The 13,263-nt window shown below is 32.4% G+C and overlaps 1 protein-coding gene across 5 annotated transcripts in view; it reads left to right on the top strand.

The window, feature by feature from the left end:
- LOC143244884 (cAMP-dependent protein kinase catalytic subunit 1-like) overlaps positions 1 to 13,263 on the top strand; it is a 159,983-nt gene that overhangs the window by 16,356 nt on the left and 130,364 nt on the right. For all 5 annotated transcript variants that reach the window (XM_076490349.1, XM_076490350.1, XM_076490354.1 and 2 more), the window contains exon 2: positions 12,839 to 12,874. In XM_076490349.1, the coding sequence (XP_076346464.1) occupies positions 12,839 to 12,874 (36 nt within the window). The remainder of the gene's footprint in view (positions 1 to 12,838; positions 12,875 to 13,263) is intronic.

The raw sequence follows: 13,263 nt of genomic DNA, 5'->3' as shown, positions 1-13,263 counted from the left end.
GTAAAATGTCTTGTTTGTAGCACAAAGCTACTCGAGGGCTATCTGTGCTAGCCGTCCCTAATTTAGCAGTGTAAGACTAGAGGGAAGGCAGCTAGTCATCACCACCCACCGCCAACTCTTGGGCTACTCTTTTACCAACGAATAGTGGGATTGACCGTAACATTATACACCCCCACGGCTGGGAGGGCGAGCATGTTTAGCGCGACGCGGGCGCGAACCCGCGACCCTCGGATTACGAGTCGCACGCCAGGCCTGGTAAAATGTCAGAAATGTATGTTTACATGAAATGTCTCTCATTTCTGATAAAAATAAAAGATCGGGAATATATATTTTTGTATTACTGAATGTAACTAGATATTCAAATAAGATGAAACACAAATTGGTCATCTTGTTAATGATCAATCAGTTATTCTAGGAACCATCCATGCGATATTGAATCGTAATTATTGTATGACATTTTAACCGCGTTCGTCCAACAGTATTCAAATTCATTATTTTATTTAATATAGAAAAACGCAGCATATTAATACTTTTATGTAGTTCTTTCATTAGAAATAAAAAATAGAATAGAAAAATGAACTGGTAAAGTCAGTATTGAACAAAAATTATACATGTTTTATTCTTAAATTATTCACTAGTAATAACGTTTTGATTGATATTAGTCAATAGTTGGTTTGTAACATTTAAATGGATAAATAGATGAATGAAAATCGGGAACCTTGGTTATGCTATCGCAGGAAGTTGCGAGAAGTTTACTTTTCATTGTTGAAATCAGCGATTACAGTTCCGAGTTAGTAAACTACATTACAGAGAAATTAAACACAATTTTTAAGAATTTGTTGTGAACTTCATAAATTGCTTTTGGAACATGGCTTAACATTTCTTTAAATCAAATTTTAATTTCATTATATCTATTTTAACACTGTTTACTGTATGTTATTAATTTACATTGTTAAACATATTTCTGTTGAACAAAGCTAAAAAACATTATTCAATTAAAAAGTTGAAAACTTATACTACGAAAAAGGACTAAGGTCAAATACATGTTTTAATGTTCAATTATAAAATTTAATGTTTGAAATCACTTAAGGAAGAGCGTCCCAGCCCAAAACATTGTGAACATTAAAATATCTATATAACATTTGCCATGTTTCGGGACATGTTTTCCGCTTTTTTGTTTACACTTCCATGAACAGCTAATTAAAAACATTAAAAAGTAAAAATATTAATCAGAAGTCACATAAGCTCAATCTCTAAATATATTCTGAACCATTGCAAGTATTGTTTCTGAAGAACTTTGTTTGTTTTACTATTTTCTTAAATATGATTTAAATTGAAAATATAATTACAATTTTACATGGTCAGATCAGTAATGACATCAGATATCAACAAAACACTCTCGTATGTCATTGCTGCTACTGGAACTGGTTTATTACTTTTGTTACTTATAGTATCCGTAATTAATTTCTTACCTACAGTCATGTGAAAAAGTTAGGACACCCTATGAAAGTCTGTGTATTTTTGTAACATTTTAGGATATATAGGTATTTAATCTCAATTTCAACAATACTGAGAAATTATAGGAATATAACTAAACAATTAAAACTGAAGAAAAGACTTTTCAAGATCTTCTCTAAATGTACTTCTACAAAAATGCATATTCTAACTGAGGAAAAGTTAGGAACCCTACCCCCTAATAGCTAGTGTTACCCCCTTTGGCTGAAATAACTGCAGTGAGACGCTTCTTGTAGCCACCTACCAGTCTCTGACATCGGTCTGAAGAAAGTTTGTCCCACTCCTCAATGCAGAATTCTTTCAGCTGTGAGATGATTGAGTGGTTTTGTGCATGTACAGCCCGTTTCAACTTACCCCACAGCATTTCTTAGTTTTTAGCCAGTCCTCGGTGAATTTAATGGTATGTTTTGGGTCATTGTCGTGTTGCAGGGTCCAGGTTCACTTCAGCTTTACTTTTCTTACAGATGGACTCACATGTTCCTCAAGCACCCTCTGATACACAGTAGAATTCATGGTGGATTCTATGATTGTGAGCTGTCCAGGTCCTGCTGATGCGAAGCAGCCCCAAACCATGACACTTCCACCTCCATGCTTCACAGTTGGTATGAGGTTCTTTTCCTCGAATGCTGTATTTGGTTTACGCCAAACATGTCCTCTGTTTTGTTGTCCAAATAATTCAATTTTGGACTCATCTGTCCAAAGAACATTATTCCAAAAGTCCCGGTCTTTGTCTGCATTCTCTCTCTGGCAAACTTCAGTCTGGCCTTGATGTTTTCTTAGAGAGCAAAGGTTTCCTCCTTTCACATCTCCCATGCAAGTTAAACTTGTGCAGTCTCTTGCGGTTTGCTCTCGGGGTGAACTTGCTTGGACGACCAGACCTGGGCATGTTGGCAGTTGTTTTGAAAGCCCTCTACTTGTTGACTATTTCCCGGACAGTGGAATGGCTGATTTCAAAATGTTTTGGGATATTTTTAAACCCCTTACCAGACTCATAATCTGCTACAATTTTCTTTCTGAAGGCGTCAGACAGCTCTTTTGCTCTCACCATGGTGCTCACTCTCACTTCAACAGTCAGGAGCATACCAAACTAAATGTCTGAGGTTTAAATAGGGCAAGTCTCATTCAAAATGCTGAGTAACAATCTTCTAATCATGTGCACCTGGTGTGATACACCTGTGTGTGAGTTGAGCCATTTTAAGTGGGAATAAATGTAGGGGTGTCCTAACTTTTCCTCAGTTAGAATATGCATTTTTGTAGAATTACATTTACAGAAGATCTTGAAAAGTCTTTTCTTCAGTTTTAATTGTTTAGTTATATTTCTATAATCTCTTAGTATTGTTAAAACTGAGATTAAATATCTATATATCCAAAAATGTTACAAAAATACACAGGCTTTCACAGGGTGTCCTAACTTTTTCACATGACTGTATGAATTTTAATTATCGTAAAGTATTATACGCATTAAATATCTTTTATATAAAAACAACAGAAGCTTAGGAGCAGTGGCATATATAGTTTTAATTAATATAATAAGCTTTGCTTCTTTGATACTGTTGGAAATTTCATCGCAACTCACAACACAAAAATAACACAAAATGCTCATTTTGTAATCTAACTTCGTTATTTTTAATTCCTTTGCTATATCATCACAAAAACAAAATTCAAAAACAGGTTTCATATCCAATAATCAGTTTTTATACCGTTTACTTTTAGTATTATCATTTGTTTTTAAAACGGCATATTCTACTTAGTCATATCAAAGAAAACAAACAAACAATAACATTTCATAAAGCCAGGAAGCCCCTTTTTCAGGAGCGATTAATTAGAAATCTTTATGGATTCCCGCTGTTCTTCTTCCGATTAACTGACTCTGTCAAGTTATTTGGAAGTAGAAGAAAGAAAATGTATTTGCAAAATGCATGAGGAAATATATTTATCTGAAATGGATAGTACGTAATGTAAATATAGATTATTGAAATACTGAAAGGAGCGTGATTACAATAGATGTGATAACAGAAGACCAACATTGATTAAAAACTAAAGTGAAGATGATGAGAGAGATGGAAATATCTAAAAATATATAATATCAATTTTTGTTTTAGAAAAATGAAATCAATTTATCAACTAGAGTAAGAATAATTAAACTAGTACCATGGAAATAAACTTCTGGAAACAAGCTAGAAACTCAAAATAAGAGAGTGAAAATGATGTTGTAATAATTTCTTTTGTCGGAAATATTATTTAGACTATTTTACAGAAAGCAATACAAGATCATTCCGTTAATATGCCTGCAAGACCTAGAAATAAACGCTTACGCAAACCAATGTTAGACTAAATTTCGCAAATAATGTTAAACAGTTACTTGTTAATTTGGCCCGGCATGGACAGGTAGTTAAAGAATTCGACTCGCAATCTGAGGTTGGGGTTCAGCGGGTTCGAATACCCATCATGCCAAACATGCTTTCTCTTTCAGCTGTTTGGACGTATAATGTTACGGTTAATTCCACTATTCCTTGGTAAAAGAGTAGCCCAACGGTTGGCGATGCATGGTAATGACTAACTATCTTTTCTCTAACCTTACATTGCTGTATTAGGGATGGCTAGTCTCATCTGGTCTTGTCTAAATCATATTCAATATCTTTCAAATCGTTTCTCAACTTTCAAGAAAATTATAGTCATTTAGTCTCACATTGATCATGTGACCTAAACAATCTCTCTAGATAACTTGTATACAAACGTCTACATATTAAAAAACAACAACATAACATTACCCACAACAGCTTATATAGGTTCAGAACAATAAAAAGCGTAACAGCAGAAATGTTTCCTACAAACAAGAATAGTTTATAACATATAAAATTTGTCTATAATGAAAACTGATTAATGAAACACGAAAAGAGAAGGTCAAAATACATTTCACAATAGTCATGTGTATTGAAAGAAAAATATAAATTATTTTATGTATCAGAAACCCCAAAGATGATATGCATGTTAATTGGTGCCAATCATTAAATGTTTTTTGTACAATTTTTAAATCTATTGTACATCTTACAATACAAAATAGAAAAAAATACACTTATTTATTCAAATCATATTTTTGAGGAATTAAATACAGTTCATTAGTTCTTGTTTGTTTTTCTCGATATTTAGTAATCCCCCAAATCTTTGTGCACATTCTTTAATGTGTTATAATGCTGGCAAAGTAATGTAAGTTTTAGAGTCTCGTCTATTTCATTCTTCATTGCTGAGGGTCAAAAGCTCTAGTTTATGACATCATAGTCTTCTACAAGCTCCTGCTATTTACCCTTAGTACATTAAGCCAATTACAATCCGGTCCACTCCTTAATGTCGTCCGCCCATCTTCTTGGCTGTCGTTCACAAGCATGTTGCCCTTCAAATGTCCCTTGCAGGAGCTTGTTTTGACCAAAATGTCTCAACTTTTTTTGTCTGATGTTACTGAAAAGAAGACTTTCCAATATGTAGTCCTTCAAATGAAAATCCATTAACATCATATTTTACTCAGCATTTTCTTTTATACACCAGCTTTCAGAGTGCTCACGAAATATTTTCTGTCTCCAAGGGAGGCGTATTTTAACTTGCATAGGTACACTACTTCACTGTATTTGTTTTGCTTAACTGCACCTTTACTTGTCTTTTTGATAGGCATACGTAGATGTCATAATTGTATTTGTATTAGGTAGCGGAAAAGCTTTTAAGACAGTCCAAAGAGATGATAGTGAATCTGACAGCCAAGAAAGTATCTTAGAGAAGAAGCGGGTGACGTTGTTATTGTTTTTCTCTACTTTAGTTCTGTCGCTATATGGTTGACTATATAGTCCACTTAATCAAGATCGACTTCACATTTGTTCACAAGACTGATGCCTTGTAAAAGTTTGACACTCTAGCTTTTATACAGTTAAGTTGTACTCAACATCCTGTTAACCTGATCTCAAATAACTTTACTGTCCACGCCATACAACATGCTTGTAAAAATCTGGGATATAAGTGTGATAAGACTGAATGTCACTTACAAACGAAGAGTAATTAATTCCATGTTTTTTATTGTATTTTATTTCCTACAAATAATTGCTGTTGTCTTTTAATGTACTTGGGACTTCATCACCAAATGCTTTCAAATGCGATAAAATGGTTGAATATTAATTTGATTTGAAAATACTAAATATGTTTGTCTGCATATGCAGCCGTATGAGCGTGGGTATGTATACAAAGATTCATTTTTCACTTGTTAAACATATTTTATGTCATTTGTAAGTAAGAATGCAAAGCCCATGTTTCTATTAACATGATGCAGTCGCATGACGTTTGCTCATGCAAAACAGAACATTTAACATTAAATTTTTTTCGCACAATGACCACATTTTACAGTAATGTTTCGTGGCTGGCTAGAAATATATCGAGTTCTTGATTCATTAGCTTAACTCAATTTCTACTATGATAGATCTCTCTCTATATAAGAAACTGACATTAATTTAATAACACTGGATAGAGAAATACATATGAATTAAATATAATAGACAGTATATGGAAAACTATATGAACTCAAAGGTGGCAGTTATAATACATATTATGGAAGGCCGTGGGTGGATGACTCACTTTTTTATATTTAGATAAAAGTCGCCTGTAAACTTCAAGATAAAAAATTTCGATACTAGCATAACCTAGACATCTTCCTATATTACACAGCAAAAACGAATCACTTACCTTTCTGCAAATGTTCTCAAAAATGAGAAATAGAAGAGTGTACTCTGTTTGTTAACCTACCCCGAGGAAGGACAAATTGACATATACCTCTGGTAAAATCACATGGATGAAATTAAATAAAAAACGTTTTACTTATATTGGTATGATCATTTTAAATTTAAGTAAACGAAGTGTAAAACATTGTTAAAATCTTTGTTTATCATAATACTTAAAAAACAGTTTAAAATTCGTTTAGAAAACAAAATAATGGAAAAGCAGAAACATAAGGAAGAATTTGCAAGAATTTTATTTCATTTTGTTAATTTTTTCAGCATTTCAAAATTGATCAAAATATGTTCAGATACTTTTGTATTATATATGTTTTTGTTTGAAGAGCATTGAAAAACATTAAAATTCCTTATGGTGGAGCTATTTAACACGCTTGTCAATCTTCCCCAAGTAAAAATGTGTCACTGTGCTCCAAATTGCCATTTTTGTCAGTAAGATCATTTAAATCTTCTTAATAAAACATATAATATAACAAAATATTTCTCAGTGGAAAATATTATCTTCCTCTCGTGCAAATATCAATTTTTACTTCTACACATGACAGAAGCTTCGATCACGTGAAACTACAACAGCAAGTGACACGTATTTGGATACGTTAATCTCACGATGTCGGTGTCACCAGTTTCATCATATAAAAATTATCGACAATATATCAACTTTCCCCTTTGACTAACCAATGCCGGTCTCAAAATAATCTTAAATGTGATAGATCTGCATAATGCTATTTATCAATTTGGAGGTGACAAACCTAATATAATAGCAGACATATCTTTACAGATTTTAGAATTAAAATGTAGTAGAAACCTACAGTTTGCAAGGTCGACTGATCTGTAAAGTAAAACACATTTTAAGAGATTGTAGGTGTTTATAACAGTAGATACACTGTTAGAGTTGATCGATTTAATTAAAGGGCTACAGAAATGATGAAACTGTAAAGCAATTGACATGTCTTCAGAACAAATTTAGATCTGGTACGTTTGTTTCTGTCATTATTGTTGTCGAAATCTTGTTTTAGTGTTATAAGCTGTCAAACTTATCACTGAGCCAACAGCCGTAGCTATTGGCTTAGTGATAGATTTGACGGCTTATAACGCTAAAAACCAGATTTACATAATCGTGATTACATACGTGTGTAATTGTTATAGACATGTCTTCAGAAGTAATAGATCTGTATAATGTGGTTGGCATGTCTTCAGAAATAATGAACATATGTAACAGTATTATGCATACCTACGGAAATACTAGATCTATGTAACAGCAGTTTATATATCTCAGAGATAATAAACCTCTGTAACAGTGGTAATAGACTCAACTTCAGATATAACATTCCTGTGTAACAGCAATAATAGATATGTCTTTAGAGATAATATATATGTCTTATAGTTTAAGATACATCTTCATATATACAAACTTGTGTAATAATAGTAGTGGGTATGTATTCAAATATGATATTATTTACTGACATAATAGCAGACATGCAGTTTAATACCATATCAAATAGGCATTTAGACGTTATCGATTTAATATGATAGTTGACACATATTTAGAGATGTTTAATATGGTATAGTATTTGGTGCATTTCAGATCTAATACTTGATAAGACGTTTCTTCATACAGTATCTGGTAGATCTGTATAATAGTAATAATATCTTGAAAAGATAAATTATATAGTATTATGAATGAATTCAGAGGAAATAAGACAAATATTTTTTAAAGAAAATACAAGTTAAATACGAAATAATAAGAAGGATATGAGAAGTTGAAATATAACATACTAATGAGAAAAAAGGTAAGAAAATTATTGATGTTGAAGTTGGTTGTTTAAGTTGTGTAACGTGTTTCCTTAGTCAGCTGTGTTGTGTAGAGAATCTTGAGTTAGCAATCACCGAACTTAAATATCGACATGAAAGGACAGTATTGCAAAGGTATTTAGCCTTGGTTGAGATCATGAAAAATTATCTCTTTCTATTACGATTCGAAACGTGTTGTGCCGAGGTTGGACCTGAGATACCACAAAGAAAGCATTACTCTTTCTAGTTCTAATAATTAAATAAAGTTATTTCTATAGTTTTTTCTGAAAGAAGTTTGAAAAGTTAGCTGAGGCAGGGTTCAATTTCATGACTTTACTAACTGAAGAGAATCTTTAGTGACAAAGCTACCACGTTTCGTACGATATATTTTAGAATTTACTTCATTATCATTAAAGACGGATTTTTATTTATTGGAAATGTCGACCTCAAGTATTTGACTATTGGATTTTTTAGATGTAATTGACCTATTTTTGTATACATAAACTCTCATTAACCTTTAATTTAAAAAGGGATATTTTCAGTAAAGTATTTTAAACTGATTTTTATTGTTTACAGAACACTGTTATTTAAAGTGAATGTCAGGCCAACAACCTGAGGAGGTCAACTTTCATGTTACTATTTCCCAACAGAAAAAAAAAACAAGCAAAACAGCTTAACAATAACGATACTAGTCAATTTGTTCTTCTACAAATACAAAAACCTGGTATTAAATTCCTTTGTTTGATGTTAATAATATCCCATTTAGACACGTAGAAAATAAGTGTCTTCAGAGTTGGGATGGTAGTAGGTATGAAATGAAAGCCTACGGATTTAACATGTTAAAACACATTTTCTTTGATAATGAACCTAACATATATATGAATAGTAGGCATTAGTTCTCAAATGTCAAACACTTTATTAACAAATAATTGTCGTTTCTTCATTTCTGAAAGCACTCACACACACACACACAAAGAAACTGTTAGTTTATATGCAATAAATAAAAGCACATACTTCTTGCTGTGTAAAAGTAGTGGGAAAATTATCCGTTTCTTAATTTCTCGTTCAATCTTAATTTTGGCTAGTGGTTAGCAGGCTAGACTCGTAATCTAAGGGTCACGGGTACGAATCTCCTCACACGAAACATGCTCTTTCAGACGTGGAGGCGTATAAAGTGATGGCCAATTCCATTATTCATTTGTAAGAAGAGTAATCCAAGGGTTGGTGATGATGACAAGCTAGCTGCCCTTCCTCTAATCATTCACTTAGGAACGGCTAGCGCAGATAGCCCTCGTGTAGCTTTGCGCTAAATTCAAACATTCCAAACTTAAGCAAAACGTTTAATATAATATAGTTTTGTTGAATTTCACGCAAAGCTACACGACGGCTGTCTTCGCAAGCCATCTTTATTTTTAAAGTGATAGAATAGAAGGAAGGCAATCAATCGACACTACCCACCGCTAACTTTTAGACTGCTCGTGTGATTTGACAGTCATTCTTTAAAAGCGCCCATGGCTTCATAATGTAAAGTGCAACCTATTATTTATTTCATATTTGTTTAGAAGACACTCTTTCAAGAGCACTTATAGCCTTAGAGGCTTTGAACGTAATTCTACATATATCATGAATGATCCTTCAACAATTTACATTTTTGTTAACGTTCATATTTCGAATTATAGACCTTGTCTGCAGTAAAATAGCTCTCAGCTACTTGTTTTTCAAATGATTCCACAGAAGCTGAAATACACTATTTATCCAATATTATAGGCTGAACATTAAGCACCTTTCAAATACTGATACTTATATGAAAGACAAGGAGTATTTTTTCTATGGATCTTTCTTATCAACTGGCAAAAATGAAGGAAATCATGTTATTGGGTGAACCCACGATGCAAGTCTTAAATTAAAGACTTAGCCAATTGGGCAATTAATAGAAAAGTGCTTCTTAAAGGGCCCCCCGCTAGTACAGCGGTATGTCTCCGGAATTACAATGCTAAAATCAGGGGTTCGATTTCCCTCGGTGGGCTGAGCAGATAGCTCTTTGTGGCTTTGCTATACGAAAAACACACATACACACACGCTTCTTAAAACCAAATTTAATTCGAATTTCTCCAAATTTGCATTTTACAGATCTAAATTTTTATATTGTTCGATAGACATGTTCTTCAAATATCGATATTCACATTCTTTCAAAGGTACTTTTATTATCCTACTAATATTCTACTATTTTTTGTATTTTGACGGTTTCTAAAACAGCTTCAATAAATGATATGACCTTCAAAAACTGCATAGAGTATTCAAAAACTAATCCCTGATGATTCAAGAACATATAACGCCTAAATTCGGGGCTACATTTTTGCGTTTGGCATAGCGCAAATAACTCATTAAGTAGGTTTGTACTTAAGAATAAATAAGTAAAATATTTTGAAGACTTATTTTCCTATCGAAACGTTGGTATTTTTTACGAATTGAGAAAATCATCAGCTAAACTGTCTGACTTCTTAAAGTTGTATATATACATATGAAATGATGGAACCTCTGTATCTCAGAGTGACGTTTGAACTAGTCTAGAATGCCTATAATATTTAATTCAAAGGTAAAAATAAATGGTGTAATGGAATGTATAAGTTATTGTTGCAAAACTGGCATAACCAGTGATAAATTTTCTTATGATTAACTAATGAGCTTCTACAGATCCTGGATATCAGTGGATATAATTTTAAATAATATAGAAATATCTGACAAGAAAGTATTATAACTACAGAATATTTTAAGTGTAAAGATAAAACAGTAAATAAGTATGAAGAAACACGTTGCTGTTATCTTGTATATCTGACAAAACAGATTACAGAAGGAAGCCACACAATCAGAAGTATTTTCAGGGGTAAATCAACCCCTTAAAAACTGTTATAATAAAAAGAACTGCAGGTGAGAAAAACGATGTGAAATACACAATTGTAGTCACAAACACTGTCAGGGGTAATCAAACTACAAGATAAGTCAAAGTAATCACAAATTTGCAAAAGTAAATAATTTACGGAACAACTTACTGTAAGCAGAAGCATTGCCAAAGATAAACAAACAAAAAGCACATAATGTTTAAATATATTGGATGTTGACCATTTCAAATAAGCCATAACACAAATTAGTTTAGTCCCAAACATTGTTACGATCAAACAAGCCATAAAATAAAACAGTTTGGTCTTAAACATTATTGCGGGAAAATATAAGCCACAAACCAATGCAGTCTCAAAGCATTCTTAGGCGTAGGTAAACTGGAGATTGCTAGATGTTTCCGGTTCATTAAATCTTGTAGCTTTCGATGATAGAAACAGAGTAAAAGAATGACGAAAGAAAATCTGTAACTGTAGACATAGTCATGACAAAAACTTCCAGAAAAGAAGAGAATCAGGAAAATGAAATGCAATGAATGAAAGCGAAGGTACAATAAAGATAATGTCAGATTAATTTAAAATACAAAGGTAATTATAAAAAAATATTATTATTAAAAGAGAAGAAAGAGAGGGATAACATTACATATTCTTCTCAGTGAACAAGGAAAGCGTTATGTATATTTTTAAGTATACAAATACCATCATTTTACTTTTCTAAACAACCCAAGAAGAAATTAAATACTTTTACTATAATTTAACTTTTGTTAATTATAAATGGGATGTAGATTATTTTGGTTTTGCAATAATTTAACATTCTTTCTTCTTAAGAAGATTAATGCCAGAAAGGCACTGTAAGAAAAATATGTTGCTAGATTTGCGTGTTACAGTGTGTAAAAATGAATAAATGTACCAAATTTAAGAGAAATGCAGTATTAATTATGTTATTTTGTATATCGAAACTTTATAAAATACATCTCCAAATTATAATAACAACCACTTGAAAGTATCCATGGAATTTTGTTGATGAAAATATAAAATTGTTTTTAAACAATGGTTTAACAATTACTTTTCACTATATCCTTCACTTATTTAGCCATTCCTGTAGGGTATTGCACTTTGATATCGTACTTGCATGAGAGGTAGGTGTATCATTCTAAACTAGTTTACTTAAAGAATTGTAGAATAAGCCATTATATTCGTGGTAAACTAGTGACCTGGATTTCCTTCTTAGAAATTCGTTTCTTGTGAGTAGGTTTGAAGAACCGGACAGGATCTCTTTTGCTCTTTGATCTCTTCAAACTACGCTTGTACTGCATTTATTTCTTGCGCACGCCACCCATGGAGAATAACCTCTCGATGATGGCTTTTGCTCTTGTTTGGAGAAGCTGGGAACGCGCGCACGAACCTGTAATGAGTCTGACTCGAGAGTTAGACTACGGTAAACTACCAGACCTTGTAGCTGTAGTGTTCCTTGGCTGATTGCATTCACTGTACATTTAATCAGATAGAAATAAGCTTGTAACTTATAGTAATACGATACTTTTTGATCGTAGGGATTATTTCTAATAAATGTCGTCATTTGTTTTCAGACTGTAAGCTCATCATACATTTTTTTTCTCGTCACGGACAAACTAGGGTGCTTACTACCAAACTACGTTACTATCACACAGAAAGCACCCTTGCTTTAGACCTTATCTACTGTGTGAAAAGATCGGTAATTAAGTCTACATATTTCGTCAGATATTTTTGTCGATAGAAATTCTAAAGTGTTGCACGTTAATTTATATGAATTGCATACTGAGTAATTAATAAATTATCCAGAATTGTATCAAATAACTTATCTACGTTGCTTTATCTTTGTGTACGAAGACAGCAGCCTGAAAAGACACCGAGTTCCTGTTTTTGGTGAGTATGAAAGCTTCTGTATCTTTGGGTTTAACTGAATTTTAGTCAATCAGATTGAACGGACACAAATATTGGCACCTGATGACGTTACATTAAATATGCAATAAACTTTGTCACTGAAATATAATACCAACTAAAGTGAGATTGTTCTGTACATAATGATAATAAATAAACAATTAACTTAAATTGTCAAAAAAAGAAAATGTCACTTTTTACAAATGTAAAACATTTATAAAAATGTTTTGTATATAAAGAACGGCTTTAATGATTACAGTGTCAATTTCATTACTGTTTTGTAGATTCACCTCAGCTGTCACTGTCATTCACACTACTAAATTATCCAAGTAATTATATTTTGGAAAATGTACACATTAAACTGTATTACGTGC

Source organism: Tachypleus tridentatus, chromosome 2, assembly GCF_004210375.1.
Source record: "Tachypleus tridentatus isolate NWPU-2018 chromosome 2, ASM421037v1, whole genome shotgun sequence".
NCBI classification, from domain to species: Eukaryota; Metazoa; Arthropoda; class Merostomata; order Xiphosura; family Limulidae; genus Tachypleus; species Tachypleus tridentatus.
This window is presented reverse-complemented; position numbering and strand designations above follow the sequence as displayed.